General features: G+C 38.8%; 1 protein-coding gene across 2 annotated transcripts in view; it reads left to right on the top strand.

Moving 5' to 3' along the window:
- Positions 1-24,195, top strand: part of kitlga (kit ligand a) — a 55,400-nt gene extending 31,205 nt beyond the window's left edge. Inside the window, exons 2-10 of one of the 2 annotated variants that reach the window (XM_086028863.1) lie at positions 4,544-4,654; positions 7,012-7,068; positions 8,175-8,327; positions 9,997-10,174; positions 12,940-12,999; positions 16,122-16,219; positions 16,402-16,511; positions 16,614-16,668; positions 17,883-24,195. In XM_086028863.1, the coding sequence (XP_085884989.1) occupies positions 4,544-4,654; positions 7,012-7,068; positions 8,175-8,327; positions 9,997-10,174; positions 12,940-12,999; positions 16,122-16,219; positions 16,402-16,511; positions 16,614-16,644 (798 nt within the window). In that variant the 3' untranslated portion in view covers positions 16,645-16,668; positions 17,883-24,195. The remainder of the gene's footprint in view (positions 1-4,543; positions 4,655-7,011; positions 7,069-8,174; positions 8,328-9,996; positions 10,175-12,939; positions 13,000-16,121; positions 16,220-16,401; positions 16,512-16,613; positions 16,669-17,882) is intronic. The other variant, XM_086028864.1, reaches the window with a different exon arrangement.
- The last annotated feature ends 3,516 nt before the right edge of the window (positions 24,196-27,711 follow it).

The raw sequence follows: 27,711 nt of genomic DNA, 5'->3' as shown, positions 1-27,711 counted from the left end.
ATGTAGCATACAATAAAGTTACGGTAAGATAACTTTAAACTCACCAAAACGGTTGTAGATCGATTAAATAAGTCTTTTATTTATCCACGACCGTGTAGAATGTTTCCAAGTCTCCAAAAGTATTTATGTATTCGGTCGTAATTATCTCTTTGTTCTCTTCTCCGCTCTCAGCTCCGTACGTACGGCTGATGCAAAACCCCAGCCAGTGTCTTAAAGCAACAGTACACTATTTTGTATAGATGTATATTGATAGACAGTCAAATTGTCTTTATCATACTATTTTAATTACTTATTTATCAAAATGTTAGATTTTAACCGTTTAAATTATTCATGTATTTTTATAGCTTTTAGATTTATCTTTGTTTCTTTACGTGGGTTACAATAAGATGTGAAATGATATACACTATACATGTTATTCTGCCCGTTGTAAAGTCAATATGTAATGCAGGTTTATATGCAGCCTTAGAACGCCCTCCTATGGTTGTTTGGTGTATTGTTTGCTGACGTTGAAAAGGACAGAGATACAATATAATGTGTTAATAATTTCATGCATAAGAGTATAAGTCAGCCAAACTATGAAAAAAAAACCTTTGACTTATAGTCCGGAAAATACGGTAGTGTGTGGTCTACTAACACCATAGAGTGAGTCCTAGCAGGATGTATTGCGTTGTTTAATGAGTTTAAAAAAAACAAAAACATCCTACCTTACCCATGGTAGTACATGCTGGCCAAGCAGCCGACAGGCTCAAATTCATGCTTATATGTTCCCGTGTTTACCGTGGGCCCCAGGTGACTAGCTGGAAGCCATCTCACATACTCACAGTGTGATTAGCGGGTCATGCATCGATGAGGAAGCCAGTAGCCGGGATGACCAATGTGTATTGTACAACACATTGACGGTTGACACTTCATTCGTTATGCTTCAGTTCGGCGCAAAGACAGGCTCACGCACAAGTGGGGTCAATCGCTTTTGACTGTTCTTTCCTTCTACCCACCTCGCTCCTGTCTTTCTATCTTTTCATCCCCTTCATCCTTTTCCTTCCCACCTCCCTCATTTCATTTCTTTTCTTTCTTTCTTTCCTTCCTCCCTCCTCTCTCAACACAAGGAACTCCTCAGTGACGGCCAATGTCTCATCAACTCCACGAATATGGCCAGTTGAACATCTGTAATATCAGTGGTCTCATCAATTGCTATAGGAAGTGAAAGAAATGACCAGCCTAATGTCGGAAAAAGCTTGTCGCTTCTCAGGACACACAAATTCTGAACCTTTCAGCATTCAAGTTTTAACCGGCAGAATACCGCTTTGATGCTAATGCTAGCCTATTTCATTAGCAATCGGGCAGCTGCACTAACCTCAACGAACTAAACGGACTGCTGTTTTCTCAGGCCCACCAGGAATTCATTTGTCTGCTCTCTTCTCAGTTGTCTCTGCAAGCGTTCCTATTTAACACCATGATGCGTCTCATGCTGGCTCCTCATATTATATTCCTTCAGACACTTGTTGATTACACACCAAGCACATAGTTTCCCATTCCCCTCTGTGAATAAGTAGGAAGCAGTCAATTTTTCATGGAAAACTCTGCACTCTGCATCCACTTTTCTCTTTTTGACGGATATTCTGACTACTAAGAGTAGACTACACCGTAATTAGAAAAAGTTGCACATTATCTGTTATCTTTTTTTTTTTTTTTTTAAATCCAGTGTTCGTTTTTCATGCATTTCTTCACTTTCAAAATTCATCCCGAGAGACGGATTGGACCCCTTAGTGGGCCTCAGTACTGCAGTGGAGGAGAAGCGGGGGCAAGGCGGGGGGTGGGGCTTGTGCTCAATTAAAAAATGTCCATCAGATATTAAAATGTTGTTTGGGGTAATTGATGACACTACGGTCATTTCTATTCTTTAAATATGGAGGAATTGGTAACAAACTCTACCAGAAAGGGACTTGTTGTCATCCAGGGCAAAAGTCCAGGTGCTTGAGCATCTCTTTGGGTGTTTCTGTGCACATGTGTGAAAGCTAAAAGGCAATAAATCCCAGATTTTCAATGGCTTCTGTGGAATTGGGGAAGAAAGTCAACTGGAGAATTCCACAATCCTGGAGGTGTGACGTTTGATGTGATGTCCCACCTTCCCTTCTGCACGCTTGCTTTAACAGCAATTGTTACTGTATGACAATTATTTTATAGCTCATATTTTCTAATCCATCCAAAAAAGCAACATCTCACTCAGCTGTGTTCTGTGGGATGTAATACTTTCAGTAGTTTTCAAGGAAGTAGTTGAGTTAAAAAAAAAAAAAAAAAAGAGGGAAAAAAAAAAGCCTCACTTGAAGCTGTAGATATCTTGTGACGTTTGTTGACATCAGATTGTGGTTGCGACAAATCTGAGGGCAAAGGTTTGCACTTATCAACTAATTATCTAACGATTAAATGTTGTCCGAAAATAGCATAAATACAGTGCACAGCGATGCGCCAGTGTGGCGCCAAAACAAGATGTGAGCCTGATAAGTAGTCTTTACGGATTAAGCATGTACAGCAGTAAATTGTCTGGCAGTTTTGCTTTGGTTTTGTTGGAATGTTATGCAGGTCTCGAGGCCATAAGCCCAATTAGCAATTTACAAAACAACTCCTTACTCAAAGCGTGTTCGTTTGATCTTTCAAGAGAAAGACTCACACAAGTCGATTGAATCTTCTCATCTGTTCTTTTCCATCTCTGAGGTTCAGGAATCATACAATGATCAGATCTGGGCAGCTTTTCCATCCTCGCGAATGCTCTTAGATGGGCGAGGGCAGAAAAGGGGCACGGTTTACCATGCGGCCCTCACATTTTTACTGTCTTCAAAATCTAAACATAATGTGGGCTGGTCTCCTCCCTGGCTGGCCCTGTCTGTAGGGCTGATCCTGGCACACTGACTAACACTTTTAACTGATTATGCAATGTCCGTAAATGTGTAATTGCCATATTGATTTTAGCTTAACCTGTTGGCTAATACCTAGCCATTTATATAGATTTAGATCCTTCACACCCTCTTTCGGCCTCAAATGCTGAGGCCGACGTAATTTGGGATTTCATAATTTGTAAAAAATTTAATGTAAAATGCGCATCTCCCTCTTTCGGCCTCAGGTGCTTGATGTCCATTGGAGCTTTTAATTAGTTTTATGCAACCAACATTTTGGTAGGCAAGACTTGGCTTTACTTTTTCCCCCCCAAATATTTCAACTTAAATTCACCTCATAATCTAACGTTTTCGCGTGCTCTCACAATGTTATTCTAGTATCATTGCTAAAATCCCCCCACCCAATTTTATTACACCTTCTCAAATATTTTCTGAAATGTTGTTGATTTTAAATTCATTTTAAAAATTGTGTATGACTTTATTGTCATTGCATACCTTTTTTTGTTAAATTTGACTGATTTGATTTGATTTTCATAATATTAATTTTGCTGCAATATTCAGACTACGGGTATTTATTTAATATTAGGACTGTCCTCAGTATGGCTCCAAAGAAAATGAAAAGTGTTTGTGGTCGTGTTTAGAAGAATAACACTGTAATTGTATTACACTTGAAACACAGGAATAGCTAAACAACAACAAAAAATAATAAAAAATCGTATTTGTATATCGCTTGTCTCAACACCCAAAGACTTCTATGTCTGTGCACGGAAACAAAGTAATGTTAAAAGAAAACCTTAAGCTTCCATTCCAACATTTACATTTTTTCATACATTGTATGACTTTATTCTCATAACATTACAACTTTATCCCGCAAACTCACAATTTTGTTTTCGCAAATGTATAACTATTTTTTTCATAATATTATGACTATTCTCGTAACATTTAAACTTAATTCCTTGTTGCGACTTTTTTGTCAAAAAATGTTTTTATGTGTGTAATATGACTACATACAGTATTCCCCATATTTCAACATTTCTTTTTCAAAGGTTCCAACTTTATCGTATACTGTACATTATAACCTTTTGACTTGTTTGTCTAACTTTACGGCAAATTCCATTCTTCATCTTTATTCTAGCAGTCTCGTTTTGTTCAGCAATATTTCAACTTAATTCTCGCAACGTTATGACTTTATTCTCATACAAAAATCCAAACCGTACAAAAAGGCTTTTCGTGAAATGATGACTGTTCAGTGAAAGATTTTTTAAAAATTCCATACAACTTTGACAATATTCTTATGACATTACAACTTCTTTTGTCTTACGTTTTTCTTGTGTCATTAACATAGCAACTTTGCCCCAAAGTAACTTTATAACTTTTTTTTAAACTTGTGTGACTTTATTCCTGTGACATTATAACATATTATTCAGAATCTTATGACTTTATTGTCATAAATGTACTTTATTTTGGTTGGGTGTGTGTATATGTGTGCCTGTGCGATATCAGTGAGGCTTGCTGCTTAAATGCCTCGAATTGTTTATTTGAAGAATAGCAGCCTCATCGCGTAATTGGAAAATTGTATTGGAATGGACTCCCAGCTCATGTGACTGTGAAGTTGTTATTGATTTGCTGCTGTTGTTTTGTGTTTCTGTCAGATTCGGATACGCGTCTGTGTCCATTTACTGCTGCTAATCGCGCTCGGGGTGCATTCAAGTAAATTTGACGTCAACCCAGTGACAGATGACGTGTCGAGACTCTCGATTTTGGTAAGAACAAACGCTCCTTTCATCCAATGCAATAACAATGGTATCCTACTTTTTATTACATCCATCCATCCATCCATTATCTGAAGCTTATCAGAGGTCGGGTCGCGGAAGCAGCAGCTTCAGCAGGGAAGCCCAGACTTCCCTCTCCTCAGCCACTTCTTCCAACTCTTCCGGAGGGATCCCAAGGCGTTTCCAGGCAAGCCGGGAGACATAGTCTCTACATGGTGTCCTGGGTCGTCCTCGGGGCCTCCTGCCGGTGGGACATGCCCGGAATACCTCACTAGGCAGGCATCCAGGAGGCACCCTAATCAGATGCCCGAGCCACCTCAGCTGGCTCCTCTCAACGTGGAGGAGAAGCGGCTCGACTCTTGAGTCCCTCCCAGATGGCCGAACTTCTCACCCTATCTCTAAGAGAGAGCCCGAACACCCTGCGGAGGAAACCCATTTCAGCGGCTCGTATCCGAGATCTTGTTCTTTCGGTCATGGCCCACAGCTCATGACCATAGGTGAGGGTAGGAACGTAGATCGACCGGTAAATCGAGAGCTTCTCCTTTCGGCTCAGCTCCTTCTTCACCTCGACAGACCGATACAGAGTCCGCATCACAGCAGACGCTGCACTGTCGATCTCCCGGTTCCATCCTACCCTCACTCGCGATCAAGACCCCAAGATACTTGAACTCCTCCACTTGGGGCAGAATCTCATCCCAGACCTGGAGAGGGCACTCCACCCTTTTGCCCGACTGAGGACCGTGGTCTCAGATTTGGAGGCGCTGATTTTCATTCCAACCGCTTCACACTCGACTGCGAACCTCTGCAGTGAGAGTTGGAGATCGTGGCTTGAAGAAGCCAACAGTACCACATCATCCGCAAAAAGCACAGATGCAACACTGAGGCCACCAAACCGGACCCCTCAACACCTCGGTTGCACCTAGAAATTCTCTCCCTAAAAGTTATGAACAGAATCGGTGACAAAGGGCACCCTTGGCGGAGTCCAATCCTCACTGGAAACAAATCCGATTTACTGCCAAACTCTCACACAGTGACCAAACAGCCCTTATCAGGGGGCTCAGTACCCCGTACTCCCGAAGCACCCCCCACCGAATTCCCCGAGGGACACGGTCGAACGCCTTTTCCGGGTCCAGAAAACACATGTAGACTGGTTGGGCGAACTCCCATGCACCCTCGAGGACCCTGCTGAGGGTTTAGGCATGGTCCAGTGTTCCATGGCCGGGACGAAAACCACATTGCTCCTCCTGAATCCGAGATTCGACCTCAAGACAGGCACTCCTCTCCAGCACCCCTGAATAGACGTTAGCAGGGAGGATGAGGAGTGTGATTCCGCTGTAATTGGAACATACCCTCCGGTCCCCTTTCTTAAAAAGGGGGACCACCACCCTGGTCTGCCAATCCAGAGGCACTGTCCCCGATGTCCACGCGATGTTGTAGAGAGCGTGTCATCCATGACAGCCCCAAACATTTGCAGTTCAAATTGTAGCTAAAGCTAAATCCATCACATTTACATGTCAAATAAGTAAATGACCAGTTTTACCAACTTTTTTCCTGTAGCATTACAACGTTTTCCATAATATTATGACATTATCGGAGTAATATTCTTGTAATATTAAAAGTCATTCTTGTAACATAAGGTAACTGTTTGTAGAGTTTTTTTAATTAAATAATTTAACTTTTACTGGGTTATGACTTTATTCTCATAGCATACAATTATATTTTTTTATAAAATTACGACTATTGTTGTATTAACCTCTTTTGTCAGCTTAGGTATTTATTCTTGTAATATTCCCTTAATATTACAGCTACATTTTGTAACTTCTTTTTTTTTGGAATATTACAAATTTAATCCCAATACGTATCTTTTTCATAAAATGACTTCTTGCCATAAAATGTCAGCTTTTTTTCACTTTTGTAATATTGCGACAGCATTCTGACATTGAACCTTTTTTCGTAACATTGCAACCTTATTGTGGTCTTTTTTCTCGTAACTTAACTTCTTTCCCTAATCATTTGACTTCACTGGAAATTCCAACCTTTTTACAATTCCCTATCATTATCCTTGTAACATTATATCTTTTTAAGTATTAAAAAATATAAGTGGGCCGGTGAGAACAGCGGGTTGAGAATCTCTCTTTGAGGAATCAAAGAACATCTGGATGTTATTGTACGCCTTTCCTTTAAGAACCTCAACGTAATTAGTCCAGTAATAAGGTGCACAAAGGCCTTGAATTTTGATGCTTCAAAGAAGCTTACTTGGCTGCTATGTAATCTGCGTTTACAATCATGTTTGGTGTCCTTTTGTATCTGAACATTCACATTGCTTGTGTCTTGTTGTCTTTCAACAGAAACATAATATTCCCAAAGACTACAAAATTCCTGTACATTACATTACGAAAGAAGAGGTAAGATGTTTTTTCCCCCCAGCAAAACCGCTTGGCGACTTTGGAACGTTTGCGAGCAGCTTTGTGTCAAATGTCGCATGTGCGTGATGCAAACGTAGTCGCAAATGCATCGAAAAATTGACGTCACATGCGAAGGACAGTGCAAAAAAAGTTGGAAAGCAACATGCATATTCCACAAAAAAAAGTTATAGGCCTCGTATTATAAGAGAGAAAAGAAAATAATTAACTATTGTGATGAAAACATTTTTAGAGTTAAGTCACAATACCCCCAAGAGTTGCCATTTTATTAGCATACAGCCGTAATGTTACGTTAAAAAAATTGTTATTTTTAAATACAGTTATAATATTAAAATGAAGGGTAATGTTACAAGAACAAAATCACATGTCATTTAAAAGAATAACACTGTAAATGTAATATTATGAAGCAAAAGTAATATTACTTTGGAAATCTTTAATTTTACAGGAATATGAATAGGAATATCATAATGCAATGAGAACAAAGTCATATTATCACCCCAAAATGTTGAGAAGAAAGCTGTGATTTTTATTTGAAAAGTTGCACTATTATAAGCACAAAGCTGTAATATTTCAAACACAAACTTGTAACTTTACGAAAACAAAGAGGTAATTATGCATTGTAAAGTTGCATTGTCATAAGAGCTGTCGTAACATTATGAAAAGGAGTGCAAGGTTACAAGAAAAAAATTGGAAGATTGCATTGCTAACTTTTAAGGTTACGAGACTAAAGTTGCAATATTATCCAAGAAATTGAGTCATGTTGCGCAAACAAACTTGTATAGTTACAATAATTAATTTGTAATATTAAGTTGTGATGTTATGAGGAAGCAAAGTCATAAAATAGTAATGGTATGAGTATAAAGTTCAAACACTAAGAAAAGAAATGTAAAATTATGAGAAATCATGAACATTCCGAACAAAGTTGTAATATCACATTAAAAATGTGTATTGTTCTGAGACTAAAGTTGAAAAATGAAAAAAGTTGTAATTTTTTGCAACTTAGCGAAAGTAGCATGCAAGCTAAAAAAGTCGCTGTTAGCATTCTTTCTGCTTGTATTTATTTATTTATTTATTTTTGGTGTTTTCAGGGTGGGATGTGCTGGGTAAAGCTCAACGTCTTCTACCTGGAGGAGAGTTTACAAGACTTAGCGCACAAGTTTGGCAACATTTCGTCCAACAGAAAAGACATTAGCATATTTATACAAATGCTCCAAGAGCTACGGCTCAACATGGGCTCTGTGGTAAGAATTGACCATTGTAATTGATTTTTTTTTTTCATTATTTAATGTGCAGACCCCAAATTGTAATGAAGTTGAAATGTTGTGTAAAACATAAAGAAAAAAAGAATAGAATGATTTGCATATCCTTTTCAACCTATATTCAATTGAATACACTACAAAGACAAGACATTTAACGTATAGTACAATAGTTAAAGAACAACATGTGTCAACATACAATTTCAAGGAACAATCCATAATATCATCAAAAGATTTACAGAATCCGGAGAAACCTCCTCACGTAAGCAGCAGTGCCAAAAACCAACATTGAATGCCCGTGACATTCAAGCCCCCAGGCGGCACTGCATTTACCCCAGCATCACAGTGTAAAGGATATTTTAATGTGGGCTTAATAACACTTCAGATAACCATCTTCTGTTCACACAGTTCGTCGCTACATCAACAAATGCAAGTTAAAACTCGACCATGCAAAGTGAAAGCTATGTATCAGGAACATCCAGAAACGATGCCGGCTTCTCCTTCTCTGGGCCTGAGCTTATCTGAGATGGACTGACGCAAAACAGAAAATTGTGCTGTGGTCCGACGAGTCCACATTTCAAATTGTTGTTTGTAAATAACGGACGTTGTGTCCTGTCACAGAAGAAAAAGACTATCTGTACTGTTATCAGCGTAACGTACAAAAGCTAGCATCTGTGCTAACACCCAAACAACACCTCTTACAGGGAGGTCCCTGCTTATTTCAGCAAGACAATGCCAAGCCGTATTTTGTACGTGTTATCACAGAGTAGCTTCAGAGGAAAAGAGTACGGGTACTAGACTGGCCTGGCAGCAGTCCAGACCTGTCTGCACTTTATTAATAGGACAACGGAGAACAAAGACTATCATGCAACTGAAGTTGTACGTCAAGCAAGAATGGAAATTACACCTGTAATACTTAAATAATTAGTGTCCAATTTCCAAACACTTATTGAGTGGTGTAACACACTCCCATGTTCCGTTTTTGGGGGAACGTGTTGCAGGCGTCAAATTCAAAATGAGTGAATATTTGAAAAAAAAAAAAAAAGTAACAATAGCTTGAATTTGTAGTACTTTTTTTATTTCGGTTTTACACAACGGTTTTATCCCAACTTTATTGAAACTGTGGTTTGTATTTTATTTATCTATCTCATTATTGGTGAATTGATTTATTGTAAATCAACTGTAAATATGTATTTAACTAGTGAATTGCTGCATCAAGATAACACCGGCGGGAGTGGAAAAATAGCGATGGCGAGTGCCAAAACTAAAGGAGATCCTAATAAATTAAATGAAAATTATTTGGAATGCATTTAATTAAATAACTGGTCAATTGATTTACTGTACATATTGAAGTAATAATATGGCTCAAACAATTGTATATATACATTTACCTTTATCATTTTTTAATTTTGATAAATAGTTTAACAAAAAAAACATTTCTAAAATAAACAATTGAAATGGATTTTTCTTATGATCACTTCATTTATTCAAAATAATACAAATATATTATTAGTAATACAAACCATTTTACATACAGTATACTGTACGTTCAAACTCATGATCTTTTATGAATAATCGATTGATTTAATTATGCTACACTATACTGCAGTAAAAAAACAAAAACAATGTTTTTTTTCTGAATTGTTCTTTGCAGGAGGCGGTCATGTACGACTTTGAGTGCCACTACCGTGAGGAGCGGTGGCCCACCGAGCAATACTTTGAGTTTGTGGCCGACTTCCTGGCCAGCGCGCAGCACAGAGACAACTCGGACGACTGCGAGCCTCCCCCCTGCCCCACTACGCCCTACACGCAAACAGAACAATATTTAAAAGGTCTGTGCACGCTCATCAATAATAATACCACGTTATTTTTGTTACATGACTTTTTCCCCATATTGTTACCCCCCCAAAAAATAAATAACCATAATTTCCGACTTCATTCTCTACAAAATATTTTGTAATATAGCCATTTTTGTCATATTACAACTCCTTTTCGTAATATTACACCATTTTTTGTAATATTTTAAGTTTTTTATAATAATATGACTTTGTTTTCTGACAATGCTTTTCAGAACATTATAACTTAGTTTTTATAATATTTTAGCTTTTTTTTTCAGTGCTCCATCTTTTTTCATAACAGTACAAATGTTTTATTAAAATAATATATTTGCAAAACATTACATCATTACTTTCTCAGCGTTAATTTTTCATTTTAATTTTATGACTTTACTAGAATTTTTCTTGTTTAAATGGTATGCCCTTATGCATTACTAACATAACCTTTTTTTAAATATTGCAAGCTTTTATGACTTTATTCTCATAAAATAATTCATTTTTGTTGTATGCAATTTTATTTTCATACAATATTAGTTTCTGTAATATGATTACTTTATTTTTTGCAAGTTTACAACTTTGTAATTTTTTAACATTATTTTTGTAAAATGACTTATTATTTTATAACATTTATGTTTTTCTGTAATATGATGGTTTTGGTCTCATAAAATTTTTTTGTATTATTGCGTTTTTATTTATGTCACATTTTTTTCTGTTAGAAAAAAACTTTACTTTTACAGTATACATTTGGCCATTTTTAAAAAATATTTTATATGACTTTATTCTTGAAATATACATTTTTTTTCTTATAAAGCTACAGTGACGTAACACATTAAGTACATTTTCTGTTGTAACAATACAACTATATTTTTCGTAACTTTATTTTTTTGTCACTTTATTTTTTACGTTCTTCTCTTCTCTGCATTTTTTGTAATATTGCACATTTTTTATAAACAATTTTCATGTAATGTACTAACTATTTTTCTAACATTATATTTTTTACATTTTATTTTTTATTATTTTACCTTCACTTTTATGTTATCATCCCACTGCTACACAGCTGCAGTGACATCATACACATGCAACAAAAGCAAGCTAATGGGCGAGCTTCTCACTGAGCTGATGTCTGCTGATACTCTGTCATCATCCTTGATTTGACTTGTATTTGACTTTTTGAGGCATATTTTCCAGAACATTTTGTGTTGAACTTTGAACGACTGCTGCTTCTCGGCTGCGTGGGAAAGTTATTTTAGGAACTGAAACTTTTGTCTCAGCCAAATCAAATGTTGATGTTTCACTAGTCCATGCAAGTATTCCTCGCACCGCAGTGTCAAACACGAACGCTACAAATGTGTCACAGTTTTCACACCTGACGCCACCTCGCTCTATATATTCATTTGATAGAAGGCGTCCATCTTGAAAGATAATTCACGTCACAGTTGAAGAGATCCCATTCTGATATTTACATGCATAAAGCTCCGGAAACACTGCAAAATCACCCATTTCTCTGATTTTACTATTTATACGTATATGTTGGAGTAAAATGTACAATTTTGTTCTACAAACCACTGACAACTTAACAGCGACCAAGTTTGAAACTCGTTTTACTCGTTTCAAATCACTGTTCCCCAGAGAAATGAACTGAAATGGCATAGATTTGATTCAGCACTCCCGGAAAGTCACCTCGAAAACGAAAAATAGCACCGTATTGTGTAAAAACATAATCAAAAAGAATGTAAAGAAATTAACTTGTGGGCCAAGCCGATAGCCACAACAACAACTGTAGTCTTAAAGGGAAGTCAACCCAAACATATTTTTTCCCAGAATATGTCCTATGCAGGCCAACGAGTCTAAACACGGCATTCTGAGTAATATTATGTTTGTGGAATCTGAGAATTCCACCCGTTTTTAGCTAGCTCAGGAGGAGGCCATTTTGTCACTTCTGTCGACTGAAGATGACGTCAAAGTCGCTCGGGGCTCAGTTAACGACCAATCATGGCTCAGCTTCAGAAAACAGGTCAGTTGTGTTTGGTCGTTACCTGAGCCCCGAGCCACTTCGATGTCATCTTCAGTCGACAGAAGTGACAAAATGGCCGCCGCCCTGAGATGGCTAAAAGTAGGTGCACTTTGCTGCTGAACTTATATTCCACTAATGCAATATTCATCGGAATGCCGTCTTTCAACTAGTGGGCCTGCTGGGAACATATTTGTGAAAAAAATATGTTTGGGTTGACTTCCTATTTAAAGGAGGGAGACCGAATGACTGACATGATGGTCTGTCAGTCTGGCCAATTGTATCTCCTTGCAACTGGTCTTTTTTTGACTACTAAAAGCGCTTTGTTCTCCTGTATACGTACTAAAAATCAAAACAACAACAGATACGAGACTACCTTGCCTTGTGTGATGCTCACCTGGTTACGCAACGCGAGAAGAAGCGCACGGACCTTTCTGCTCATGTTTCGTAGGAGGGCATTCTGACTGTTTAGCGCTTTATTTACATTTGGCAAAAGTTCACCGTGTCGCCGTGTTTTAATGAATAGTGTTATTTTCCTCATGAGAATACGCATTTGATAAATATTTGTCGTTTACTGGGTGAGGCTGGAACAGATTACTGGCATTTACATTCATTTTAATAGGAAAAGACGATTTGGGATACGAGTGTCTTGCATTGCAAGCGTGAAGCAAACTAACCGTGTACCTTAAAGCAACTCTGTAAATATTAATTCTAAACCTATGAATGTGTTTATCATCTGTGCTTGTTTCAGGATTGCCGTCGTCCAGCAGTAAAAGCTTAGAGTGTGACATGTCCACAGACTGCCAAACACGTGCGTGTTCTCATTTTCTTGTATTCTTCCCACGTCAAGCCTGCATGGTTGAGTGTTTGAAGTGCATGCGTTACGTGTGTGACTTGTTAGCGCGTAGCTGCGAAACCAGTCCAGCTGGTGTGTGTGTGACAGATTTTGAGGAACATTTGGTGCCCTGGTTTTGCTTTGAACTTTGTCCACCAAGGCAGGCTCATTGTCGTGAACCCTACGCCTCACCTTAAGCCTGCTCCATTTTCAAACCTTTGAACTTTTCATGTGACTCGAGATAGAATGAATGGAATTAGCTATGCTTATGTAAAACGCCATCAGTCGACTGAAACGTAACAATTACGCCCTGTCGCTTCTCAAAACTTCACAGTGTTTTAAACCTCGGGGGAGCTGTTAAATAAATATTTCACATGCAAAATGATCATATCCTGTTGAGTGATTTGTGAGTTTAAACAAAAGTGAATATTGGTTTTGGACACTTTCAACCAAAGAGCAAAACACAGCATTTTGGCCGGTGGGGGATTTCTTCAGCCCATGAAAATATTGTTGGTAAACTAATGACAAAACTTAAAAAGGCACAGCAAGCCAACGCAGCTTTATTCATATACTGTAGTACATAACATACACAATGTAATTCAATGTGCTTCACATAATTAAAAATGCATTTAAAGTCATTTACAAAGACACGAATTTAAAACATTTAAAAGCAAAGTAAGGAAATAAAAAATAGCTTATTAAAATTCCCAAAAAAAAAAATGTAGAGGTCTGCTCTACAAGATTTTGGAAAAATGAGTTTTAGAAATGCTTCAAAAGACTTGAATCATGGGCATTTGATCATTTTTAACCTGGATTTTAAAGCCTTTACACTTGGGGCTGACTTGCGTTACAGCTAAATGCTGCTTCACTATATTTGCTTTGAATAATAACACAACATACCAAGGAAATTAGTTGCAATTGTTTTTTTCCCCCCCTTTGTTATTTATTTTGTCATATTACCGGTACTTTTAGAAACAAGGTTTAAAATTAAGGTTTTGCGTCAGAATTGGGGTGTCAAGTAGGGTTTCAAGCATTGGTTAGGGTTTTAAATAATAATAATAAAATAATACCCCGAGGTAGTCAAGGAGGACATTCCACAGACGGGGAGGAGCAGCTTCAAAAGCCCCGTCGCCCGTGGTCTTGAGCACACGCAGACGCTGCAATTGGCCTGACCGGTTCTAGCGGAGGTATGTGGCTGGAGGAGCTCAGTGAGGTTAGGCGGGGGCTTCACCGTGCTGACACTAATGAGTGTCAAGGAGGATTTTGTATTGGATACGGAGATGCACAGGAAGCCGGGTGCGCGAGATGCAGGTGATGTGCTCATATCTACGCGCTCTCATCAGGACCCGGCCAGCGCTGTTTCTGGACGTATTGTCTGTTTGGGAACCGTTTAACTGTAAAATGTTGTTACTCATCCAAACCTTTTGTTGGAATGTTTTGCAGGTCCCTAGGGGATACCGTAAGCCCAATTTGCAATTTACAAAACAACTACTTACTCAAAGCGTGTTCGTTTTATCTTTCAAGGAGGTATCCAATATAAATAAAGACTCGCACAAATCGATTGAATTTTCTCGTCGGTTTTCTTTACCATCTCTGAAGTTCAGGAATCATACAATGATCAGATCTGGGCAGCGTTTACGTCCTCGCGAATGCTTTCACCCGAGACGGGCGAGGGGTAGAAAAGGGGCGCGGTACTACGTGCAGACCTCACAATTATACTGTCTTCAAAATCTTGACATAATGTGGGCTGGTCTCCTCCCTGGCTGGCCCTGACTATAGGGCTGATTCTCTCCAGCTGGGTCAGATCAAAACATGCTGACTCGAACACTTTTAACTGATTATGCGATGTCCGTAAATGTGTAATTGCCATATTGGTTTTTGGATAACCTGCTGGCTAATATAAAGCCATTCATGTAGATTTTGATTCTTCACTTTATCTCCTCCAGGCAGGAGTCCAGTTAAATGATATTTTGCGTCGGTGGGAGTGACTTGACTGTGTGTCGTCGCGACTGAGGGGAAGCACGTCGATGTTGAAAAGGGTAGGACCGAGCACAGAGCCCTGGGGGACCCCACAGATAACAGTGTGGGAGCAAGATTTAGCGTCCCGCAGGCCTACAAACCCGGGCCCTTCCAGTAAGGTATGACTGAAAGCATTGAAGGGCAGCGTCAAAGATACCAATGTCGTATTGGAGGCGATGTAAGCGAATGTGGTGATCAACTGTATGAAATGCAGCAGAGAGGTCGAGCAGGATGAGGAGGGAAGTAAAACCGGAGTCAAAGGTCATCGGGAGGTCATTGGCGACTCCGATGAGAGCTGTCTCGGTCCAATGGGAAGGAAGAAAACCAAATTGGAATTTTTCATAGAAGCTGTTCGATTTGAGATGGTTGCGGACTTGAATAGATGCAATTTTTTTTTTTTTTGTAGGATTTTGGAAATGAAGTGGAGATTGGAAATGGGTCTGTCGTTTGACAGGAGTTAAGGAGATCAAGAGTGGCTTTTTTGAGGAGGCTTCTTAATAGCTGCTTTGAGGCCGACTGGAACATGGCCGGTTTGAAGAGGCAGGTCAGATGGTTGTTATTAGTTGACTGATGGGATGAAAGGGAGCTTTAAACAGAGGGGAGGGCAAGGGGTCGAGGATACATGTGGAGGGTTTGGATTTACTTTATCTTTTTTTTTTTCGGCCTCCTGCTGCACTGTGGGCGAGAAATGAGACAGGTGTTGAGCGGTGGGTGCTGTTTCAATTGTTGTGATGGAACTGTTCATGGGGGAGAGTGATATACGGATATTCTGTATTTTGGAGGTGAAGAATTCCATGAATTTGTTGCACCGTTTGCTTGTGGTGAGGTCAGTAAACTGACTCAAATCGGCTGTTCTCAGAGAAGATCAATTCCGACTTCGGGATTCGACTTTGTTGAAGCTGCTTTGTGAAACGGAGCCCTGTAATTGTGGATTTTGGTTTTGATGCCGTTTCATGTGGTTGTTTCGTTCCGATTGGTTTTGTTCATTTTTGTCGATGTTCATTTTATCATGAATGTCGTTTTTTGCTGATTTTGTTGACATCTTTCGTGTTGATGTTGTTGACCTTTTCTGCGTGCAGGCCAAGAAGCGCGTCTGCTTCCGGAGGTTGTGGAGCGAAGTCTTCTGTCTTTACTCTTCATTCCGTTCCTGGCTCTCATCCTGCTGCTCGTATGGAAAGTGAGTCACGCCTGTCACGGTTTTTTTTCTTTTTTTCTTCTTTTTTTTTTTTATGAGCCACCTATGCCGCTTTCTTCTTTGCTTGGAATTTAGTGCCTGGCGGCCTTTCAAGCCGCTGTAGATGTTTTGTCAAAAAGCGTTGTGGAAGTATTAAAAATAATTTCCTGCCCTCCCCCGAGCAGCTCAGATCGCGACGGAACAGTCGAGAACTTCCGCAGAGTCCCGGAGAAGGCGTTCTCTTCACGGGAACAGAAGGGAGCTTGTCCCCGCTAGATTCCCAAATTACAGAAAAGTATGTTTCCTTTCTCGTTTGTCAAGAATAAGATGATCCCGATTTCTTTTCCTGTCCCATCTAACGCCGTTTTTTCCTTTTCTTTCTTTTCTCGCGTTCCAGAAACAAGTTGAACATGATTGAAACTGTGTGATTAACCCTACAACTTCTTCAGCTGGTAAGACTGTTATTTGCATTGTTTTATCACTTTTGGGTCAAAGTTATTACAGGAAACAAAAACCCATTAAAAAAAAACAACAAAAAAAAACCTCAAATTAAAATTGAAAAAACATTTTGTTCACAAAATGAAACAAAAACCTATTAAAAAAAACCTCAAATTAAAATTGCAAAAACAATTTGTTCACAAAATGAAACAAAAATACTTAAAAAAAAAAAAAATTAAAGTAACTGAAGCTACATTTTACATTTTTTAAAAAATTTAAAACTATAATTGTAGCAAAAATGATTTTCATTTTTGTCTATGAATGCCATAGGAGAGCTTTTGGGGTTCATTTTAAATGTGTTTATTTCCGCATTGCTCCGTTAATCGTGCAACCTTTATGGAATTTATGGTAGTCTCATTTCAATTTGCAGATAGAGTTGTCTTATATTTAACCAGTAGGACTTTTCAGAGATTTATGGTAATCTGTTTTTTTATCCACGCAGCCGTTTATAGAATTATAGTTTTATTCTAACCAACACAAGCAAATGTAGTTATTTCATTAGATTTACAATAATCTTGTTGTAAACAGTGCCATTTGGGGAAGTTTACGGTAGTAGTCTTGTGCAATTTCTTAGAGATTTACGGTAATCTTAATCTTAATCTTAATCCATTATGGTAATCTTATTTTAGCCGACACAATTTTGGAGGATTTACATTTTGGATTGTTTTAAAAACCAACCACGGTACTTTTAATCCATGCAAACTTTAAGAAAGACTACTATGATCTTTTTGAGCCCACACAACTTTTAGGGGATTTAAGGTCATTTTATCCTACCCTGGGCAACCTTTGGTAATCCTTTTACATGAATCTTATTTCATTAAGCGCAACTTTAGACCTGTGCATCTTTTTTTGGAAGATTTGTGGTAGTCTTAATTAAATTGTGTGTATTTGTGCAATTTCTGAAGGACTCACACGCACAAATGTTCAGTTATTCAGTTATTTGGAATTGAGGCCATCTTAGATTGATCCTGGCTTCCATTTATTGTAGGCTCATTTTAATAGGTGCAACTTTTATGGGATGTACGGTACGGATTTGATTTTAACCAATGCAACCCATATGGGATTTATGGGAGTCTTATTTTAAGCGGTGCAAATTTGAGGCATTTTTGACCATCTCATTTGACCTCACTTCATGTGTGTGTGTGTGTGTGTGTGTGTGACTTTTCAGGTGATGAAAGTGACATTCCACAGAGGGGTAACCACAGAGGTGATTCAAAGAAACTAACAAGCAAAAGAACTGCTTCCTCTCTCTGCTGTGACCTCCACCAGCAACCACCATTTTGTCTGGTCTCACCAACCACCGTCGACCCTTCTACTGTATGGATACGCTTTTCCTTTTTGCTTTGAGACCGGGTTCATTCATTGAGGAGTAAGAAAAAAACAACAAGAAAAAACAAAGACTGATATCCCTTTTAGAAGCCGCTTTCCCCAGACTTGATGGCATCCTCACAAACTTTAAGCAAGAAGAAGAGAATGCCGGATTGTGACCGTGCCGACAATGTTTTTTTTTTTTTGTTTTTTTTCCCGCTACCTCCACTCACTGGATAACCCGCACTCTTCCTCCACATTCCAACAAGACCATGGTCTCCATTTTAGTCTCCTTGTGGGTCTTGTGCGCTCTATTTATTTATTGCTACACTCCAGAAGCACCTTTGCGTTATACACACATTCCCCGGAGTGTTTAGCAAATTGTTGGGTTAAGGCACAGGGCGGGAAAATATGGTAAACAATAGATAGGGAAAGGAACACATTCATATACAGTGGAACCTTCAAAACAATTTTGTCTGAAGGAAAGAATGCAAATAATCATTCAATAAAATTTACATATTTATATTTTCTAAACAATTTTAACTGTTACACAACACATTAACTATTGTCAGTGTTTTTTTTTTTTTATTATTATCCTCCATAGGGGAAAAAATGCAAATAACCTAAACTAGATTTTTTTTTTTTTTTTTAAACATTGTTAACTGTCATACAAGTGTAAAAAAGAAGATAATGGCTGTTCATAGTAAAAACAAAAAACAAAAAAAATTCCCACAGGAAATGTATGGAAATGATCTCTACCAGAGTCAAACTGTAGCCACTGTAAAGGCTTTATTAATTATATGTCAATATATTAAGTTACATTATTAGCTGTCATTTAAGTGTTAAAAGAAGTTAACGACTGTAAAACCAACATGAGGTGTGACAAAAATGAGACTATAGCAGCCACTTGCTGTTGTTATACAATCTGGAGTCTAAACTTCATGGTTATATTCTTCTTTGTCATTTTACGCTCACTAACCTGAGGCCTCGGCTTTGGAGGTTCCACTGTATTCACACGCTAGCTGCTATGCTAACTAAGTAAGGCGACATTAGAATGCAAAAAGGAACCATGAATGCTCATTTGTGTTTTTAGCCGAGCATAGCCTAATGACATGCCTGTAAAAAAAAAAAAAAAAACACAGCCACGCGCCCTTTATTCATTTGGCCTTAGTGTTGCAAATCAAATCTGATTCATGTCAAAGTCAAAAAGCTGCGTCAATTAGAGTAGCGCCAGTGGAGGCTAACTCTATAAAACGTCCAGTCTGGGAGGCCGCTCGGCGGCTATTAAACAGCAGACGTCTTCATCCAGCCGTTCATTTTCTTCTGCTTCTCCGCATGTCTTTGATGTACAAAAACGGACTGTGCTAAAGCTACAAGCATGAGTCATCATCAGGAACACGCGCGCACACTTAACAGATGCTACATTCGCAACGTTTTTATAGACAATTACCTGATGACACATTATAAATGTTACTCAAAATGTTTGAAAATATATATACATTTAATGAAAATCGTTTCATTTAAAAGTGGGTCATTTCAACTTTCACATGGCAAAACTGTATTAAATATTAATTTCCGGCACTAATACGAGTTAAGAATAATACAAATAAATAACTAAATATCAACATTTAAAGAAAAACATTGACACAGACCACAATGCATGTGCATAAAATATTGATTATACAGTGAAATGGTGTGTTGAATTTACTCACTTTTATTTTGTCAAGTGGTTGCACAAAATAAAATCATCTGAATCCAGCTACATTTACAGTATTTAGTAGATGTGTTGTCGACTTAAAAAAATTATCTTGATCCAGATGATTATATTTCATGCAACCACTTGAAGAAATAAAATTGAGTAAATTCAACAAACTTTTTTCAGTGTACTTGGCTAATCAACAAACTTTTTTCAGTGTACTTGGCTAATGTGGACTAGAAGTAAATTTGACATTTGAAAATAAAACGTAACATTTTTAACATGACAACACTTAGTAAAATACAAATAAAAATTGGACTAATTTGAACTAAAATTGAGACAAAATTGTAAAATGCTTAATTAAAATTGTTGAACTTTAAAGGTTTAAAAAAAAAAAACAGTAGTCCATGATGGTATCAGGTTTTGTCAAAACATACGTATATTAACTATTTAATATATTTAGTGGCTTCAACTCAAATGTAAATACATTTGAAAATACGATTTTAATTAAAAAATACAAAAGTTGAAATATTAAATTAAATTCCATGGTCTATATTGGTGTCAGGTACTTGGTTTACTTTAATAAAAAAAATAAAAAATAAAAAAAAATAAATGAAAAATGTTATTTAAAATTGCTGTATGTCATTTTATGTTCAAATTTTAAAAACATGTTCAATCTGTCCAAGTCATATAACAATCATATGAAAAAGCATTATTGCTCACCTAAATTTGACTTTAATTAAAAATAATTAAATAACTTTTTTTTTGTATTCTTAAAAAAAAAAAAACATATACAGAACACACACAAATAATTTAAATAATAATTGAAGTCAAAATTGCCCATGTTAGTGTCGGGTATTGTCGAAACATCAGGCTGCAGTTGATTTAAGAGTCATACCTACTGTGTATTATTTATAATATAGTATAACCTGGGATTGGCTGGCAACCAGTTCAGGGGGCACCCCGCCTATTGCCCAAAGACACCTGGGATAGGCTCCAGCGACCCTAATGAGGATAAGCGGTTAGGTTAATGGATGGATGGATGGCTATAATATAATCATTCTATTTAATCACAATCAATTGCTTTCTTGCTTATGGCAACATTATCCGCAATGTAATGAAATGGATCACGTTCTCTTTGAATGACGTTGAATGGAAGTCCCCTTGTGCCTTTTGTTGAATTGGACAGACCCTGATCCTGTTTTCTGCTTGGTGATTGTGATTAACCCTCCTGCTATGTTAGTTTCTTTGCTACACCAAATATGTTTATGGGTCAATGTGACACCTTGCATGTTTTAACCATAGAAAAAGACCAATAACTTAAAAACGGGTCAACTGACCCAAAAGAAGTGTATATTTAAACAAAAAAAAAAAATCAATAAAAATGGACCATAATAACTTTTAAACAGGTTAACGGGTCCCCAAGCAACAACAACTCACTATTATTCCTTTTACGCGCCTTTTGTCTGCACAGAGTACCACAATGTGGAAATGTAGTAGTGTGTCTTGAACGAGCGCTCCGCTTGTCTCACTGGAATCCGGAAATGTAGCTCTGTGCCTTTGAGCAGCTTGTCTCACTTGGAACACTCAGGTCAAGACGCTGCTTATATAGGGCTATAGAACTCTACCCTGCTTGATTCTGGTGGCCCTCGTCGGAGAATCAACCATCCAATCAGTGCGCTGATGGGCGGGCCCCCGCACACGGCGCGCACTGATTGGATTGTTTTTGTTTTTTTGGGGGTTTTGTTTTTTTAAGTTTAGACGGAAGTATATTTAAAATCAGAGGCGGACCGGCCTATAGGCAAGTACTATCCCGCCACAGGTGAATGACGGACGATGGAAGGGTACCCACGCTGCAGACGGATGATGAATAACGGACATTCAATTTTTAGTCAAATGCCAATCTCTGGTAGTATGAGTTAACGCATATCCGCGTTTCTACCGCGAAAGCCGGGAGCGCTGTTGCGTGTTTCTACCTTTAAAGCCGGGAGAAAGTATATGTCATTTTCGTTTTATAATCCACTTCTCGGTCTCCGAGCTAATAAAATGCATCAGAATATACAGGGGATGTGTCGTGACTCCTCGGAGGATGTCGGCAATGTCCGCCAGTAATGACGGACGCCGTCGAAGTGAAAAAGACGACGCGCTTGTGGACTTTGAACCAGTGGACCCAATCGAACGTGAGATATGGTTAAGATATATGTTTGTTGACAATGACAATATCGACGTCTTTGTAACAGAATAGAGGATGGTATTTACCACTCGATTTTTTGAAATTAAAAATAGTGCTTCTCTTGCAAAATAATTACGTTATTTTTACATCTTCGATTGAAATAGTAACGATGAATAAACATGGGCCAGTTTGAAAGCCACGTCTAAGCATTAAATTTCCTTTGGAATTATGTTTCTGCTACAGGGGCTGAGATATTTATTATTTTCTAGGGGTTGAATTTCGTGGAAAACTTCAGGTTATCGAGGGTGATTCCAAAGACGACCTTATGTTTTAGAGAGATGTTCAGCCAGTCACTTTAAGGCCTTTATGGGTTAAGCAGCAAAATCGAACCATTTTATCCGTCTCAGGGGGCGGCCATTTTGCCCCTTGTTGTCGCGTGAAAATGACAAGACAGTTGCTCAGGGCCCAGGTCACGACAAATGATGGCTCAGCTTCAGAAAACAGGTGAGCCCTGATTGGTTGATACCTGAGCAACTGTGATGTCATTTTCAGTTGACAGCAAGTGACAAAATGGCCGCCCCCTTAGATGGACAAAAACGGGTGGATTTGGCTGCTTAACTCATATTCCACAAACGCAATATTAATCAGAATGGTGTGTTTACATTCTTGATGGTGCATAGAACATATTATTGTAAAGAACAATTTTTGGGTTGACTTCCGCTTTAAACATAACAATGGGTCAATTTGACTTTTTGACCCGCAACATACACATTTTTAAGTGACCAAGAACAAGGTCAACAAAAGAAGCTTTTTTTTTCTAGTTTGTTTTTTTTGGTTTGTTTTTGGTTCAATTTTTTTGCATATTATTCATCAGTCATATACTTTTACGGTCCACATGGTTCAATATGACCCGCAGCAAGTGCATGATTAGCTATCATAATTTTTTAACAACCAAGAACAAGGCCAACAGGAGAAATTTCATCTCCATTTTTGTTTTAATATTCATCTTGAGTCTTACATTGGGTCAGTCTTTTTTCTCCCGTTTTTTTATTTGAAAGAATGAATAGAAATGAGCAAGAACAAAGCCGTCAGTAGAACTTTTACCCTTTTTTTTCTCTCCATTTTTTTCTTTAGTCTTAAAAAGTGTTGTTAATGGTACAATCACATTCATATTTCCCGATTGTGGGACTAATAAAGGTTATCGTATCTTATTTGTTGGCAGAAAGTACAATAAAGGAGGTATGTGTCCACCTGTTGCAGTGTGAATGTGGGAATGATGGATGTATGGATGAATGGATGAGTCTTAGATTTTACAATGGGCCACTTTGACCACATTGACATATGCATGAAAAAATATAAAATACAAAATGGTGACAAACATGACCAGACCAAGACGTCTTATACTAATGCTTCAGAAGATTTTTGGAATGTTTTTGTCTTGAGTCCTAAAATGGGTCACTTTGACCCAAAACATATGCATCATAAAATGCATTACAAAAAAAAAAAAAAAAGACCAGAAAAAAGTCCGAAGAAGTTTGATTCTATTTCTTTTTTGGACTCGTTATCTTTAGTATGGGGTCATTTTGACCCGCATCATAACAGGAGGGTTAACACATTCACTACCAAAGACGTATTTAAATGTCTTTTCACAGTACAGATGTTCAATCCCATGAATTTATTTATATTTTTTTTCACATTTTTTTTCAAACGTTGCGGTAAAAGGGGGTCTGAAAATGTCTGGAAGTGAATGAGTTAATGGTCAATTAGTTCCACACAATCTGCAGAACTGTCAATGAATGGATTCCTTGCTCAACTTTGTAATCCACCTGTTTGCTTTTTGATGTACATTTGTCACAAAAAGGAGCTCATTTATCTCGCACGGTTCCAGAGATGCTACTGCTACAAGTTCTGCCCTTTTTTCTCTCGCCTCCCCGCGACACAGCTCACCTTTCCCCCACATGTTGACGAAAGCTGTGAATGAATGAAAACATGGTGGTGGTGCGTTTGTTTTGATAACTTTCGCCCGCCTCCTAAATTCTGTTGTTCCTACTGGTCGTGAATGCCATTTTTTCTTTTTAATATATCACGGTGGGACAACCAAAACGTCCAGGCAGTAAAATAAGTCTGGTGGGCCCACAAAAAAGGCAGATATTGATATTATTGTTATTATTATTACTATTATTATTATTAAGATGATGATGAATGCCCAGCTGCTACTCTGGGTGAGAACTCTACTGTATTCTGTATTTTTGTATAAATGTAAACAAGCATACATACAATATGAATAAAGTACATGTATCCTGACCAATGTGCTCACAGTATTTCTCTTTCCAAATGTTCACAAACACACCCCATTCAGACATTTGCTTCAGGCCAAAATACTTTTTGCGTGAACGCTTATTAGTTACATGCCAATCAAAACTGTGACAGATTAGCTACGCAAAATGATTCAGGGATGATGAGGGTGCGGTACAGTAACTCAGAATTTAAGAGGGGCTGCGCGTGAAAGGTGTTTCTTGGCATAAACATTCAAAAAAGGATGTCCGGGATTCCCAAATAGTGGTGAGTTCCCGCCATAAATATGATCTAGATCCTGTGTAACTTGATTTTTTTAAAATAAAATTCAATCTTCGATCAACTATCAAGTGTAAGCAACCTCTTATAACTGGAGATGTGTTTGTCTTGAGAATTAATCAGTCATATTCAGACTCAAGTTAAATCACACATCTGTCACCATTTGCCAAAATGCCTCTAATTAAACCCAAATAAAGTTCAGATGTTCAAAAAGGCTTTTCCTGAAATTTTCAAAGTCACATCTTACAGCAGATGGTCTGCACCGAGCTTCCGCAGCATCAGAGGGATCGCATTGTTCAAAGGTGAGGAGAAGGGTACAAAACATTTTCCAAGGCGTTAATATACCATGGAACAGAGTAAAGACAATCATCATCAAGTTAAGACAACATGGCGTAACAGTGACATTACCGAGAACTCGATAGCCTTCCAAAACTGATGACAAAACCAGAGGAAAACTGCTCACGAGAGGCTGACAGAGACATTGAACTAGCTGCAGAATTTCTGGCACGTACTGGCTGTTTAGTAAATATGCCAGCAATCTTCCATCTTCTGTTGAGTGGGCTAACAAGTAAAGTGACAGGACCTATTTTACAAAAGTGTCCAAACATGGCTTCATTTTGTCAAAACAATATACTTTGTATATGCTGTGTTGCCATCATCCAGTAGAGATTTTGATGGTACCTTTTTCTTTAGCGTTGGCAAACAGGAGGCAGTTGAGTTCCCCCAGAACTTCATGATCTTCTCTCTCAGGCCAATTGCTCTTGTGTTGAGCTGTTCTGCTTGTGGGGCTTGCAACCCAGGTATTTGCACTTCATCTATCTCCAATTGTGATAGTAACGTTTGAACACAGGCTTTAGGCCTTAGTTGTTTCTTACTCAGTGTGGTTAGAAGAATCCACGCCTCCCACATTCTCTGCATGTATCCCCCTCTCAATGGGGTTACCACAGTAGTAGCACTCTGTCAGCATCTTGTTTTCCACTCTGCTTCATTAATGCCTTGCTTCTGTTCCAGTAGCCCATTTCTCAACAGAATGTCCTGGTTCCCCAACACCGGGTGACATCTGAGCCGGTATGACTTATGACTCATTATTTCTATATCTCATCCAAGGTATTCGCATATAGCAAGAAGGATCTTGTCTTACCACCTGGACGTTACCGTTCACCCTACCTGGGATTTGAACCCCGGTCCCCTGTGTCTAAGTCATTGGTCTTACCCACCATCTAATTTCACAGGTGAATATCAAACGTGGCATATTCCAAGGAGGTGCTCTGTCCTCGCGACTGTTCTGCATAGGCCTGATAGGCCATTCAGTCGGATCATAACCAAGAATGGCTTTGGCTACCAGTTCACAATGCATGGAGGGTTCCACCCCAAGTCCAGCATCCTGAGGCTGGACAACACAGAGTAGAAATAGGGGGTTCATGGACTAGTGAGAGTCATGGGCACTGGAACAACAGGCCTTCAAGAATACATCAAGATGATGGCCTCCAAGGACAGACCTGCTTAGTGAATGTCTCAGGCAACAGAAGCACAGTAAGGAGAAGGAGCCAGATGGACTGTCATGGAAAGACAAGCCCCTGGATGGCATGCACCACCAACAAATTGAAGAAGTGGCTGATATAGAGAAAACATAGCAGTGGCTGGAAAAGGCACAGAGGCACTAATCATGGCAGCACAAGAACAGGCCCTAAACATAAGATCAATATAGGCTGGGGTCTACCACATTAGAAAGGACGCAAGGTGTTGGCTATGCAAAGAAGCCCAAGAGCTGGTGCAGCATATGACAACAGAGTGTAAGATGCTGTCAGGCAAGGCATAGAAGGAGCGGCATAACCAGGTAGCAGGAATAGGGTACCAGAACATCTGTACCGTATCTGGACTAGAGGTCCCAGAATCAAGATGGCAGACTCTTCCGAAGGTGGTTGAGAACAACCAGGCCAAGATCCTGAGGGAATTCCGGCTCCAGACAAACTAGTGATAGCCAAACAGACAAGTTATTTTGGTTGGTGTCGTGCAGATTGAACGATTATTTTCAAAGACAAAATGTAACCTTAACATTAATGGAAGTGAATAGATAGAGTCAAATGAAATAAGATGGAAAAGAAAGCATTAGCAAGATCGTCCCATGTAGCATTTTTTTAAATTAAATTTTCAATGTACCACTATATGAATTTTAATAATCACTCCCTCTCTTTCTGTCTTGTCAAACTATTGAGGTATGGAGAGAGAAATTAGCTTTTGAATTGGTTTACAAGCACTTATGTAAATTACTAGTCTGTTGTGCGTCGCTAATTATGAGGGGCCGGCCCGAAATGCCAGGGCCGATTTTTTTTTTTTTTGTCACAGTCCAGCTCTGAAGGTTTCTTGTGTCTTTTTGTTTCAAAACGTAACTCTTGTTTTGAAACCACCATTTCTTCCTGAATCCCTACTTTACAACTGTAACGCTAGTCTCAAATCCCAATTCTAGACCCTATAACTGTCACGATCCGTGTTAGTGAACTTTTGCGTTATCATGTCATCCTCCACACCGCTTATGCTGCACAGGGTCACGGGAAGGTGCTGGAGCCTATCCCAGCGGACTATGGGCGAACGGCGGACAAGACTTGTGTCTTGTTCAGGTCTTGTCTGCTCATTTGGTTTTCATCGCCACCTGATCCCATCAGCCCTGTTCCTTGTGTCTAGCAATCAGCTCCCTCCAGCCACTCGCATCTTGTCCAGGTGTGCCTCATTGTCTGCTCAATTTGTTTGTACTTCGTTCCCTGCTTTCTTTCAGTCCGTGCCAATGTTGTTTCTGTCGTGTGTTGCTGTTGTTAGTCACGTTACTTGAGTCATGTTTTTTTCCTTTTGTGTTGACTAGATGTGAAACACCTTGTTTAAAACCCGCCGCAAGAAGCCCAAACGATATTTCTTTCACTGTCTGTCAGTTTCGTTCCCTCTCTCTCTCTCTCTCTTTCTGTCTGTTTTTCTGCCTCTCTTTCTGTGTCTCTCTCCCTCTTGCTCTCTGTCTAACAAAAAGTGTCATTATGCGGCATGCTGAAGGCGTGTGGGAATGAGCACAGTAGCGCAGTCACAGGTCAGGCCTTCTCAGCTTGCCGCTATGATGATGCGTCCTGGCCATTATGCTGCTCTTCCCCGCAGCCACGGGAGAATACACCGCCCCCGTCCGCCCCCGTACGTCCCCGTCCCGAGAGGCCGTAACAGGAGGCTTATCGCCACGTCGGACTGTGCTGTAATACTCCTGTGAAA

Source organism: Filicampus tigris, chromosome 4, assembly GCF_054856515.1.
Source record: "Filicampus tigris isolate MCC_2025a chromosome 4, RoL_Ftig_1.0, whole genome shotgun sequence".
NCBI lineage: Eukaryota > Metazoa > Chordata > Actinopteri > Syngnathiformes > Syngnathidae > Filicampus > Filicampus tigris.
This window is presented reverse-complemented; position numbering and strand designations above follow the sequence as displayed.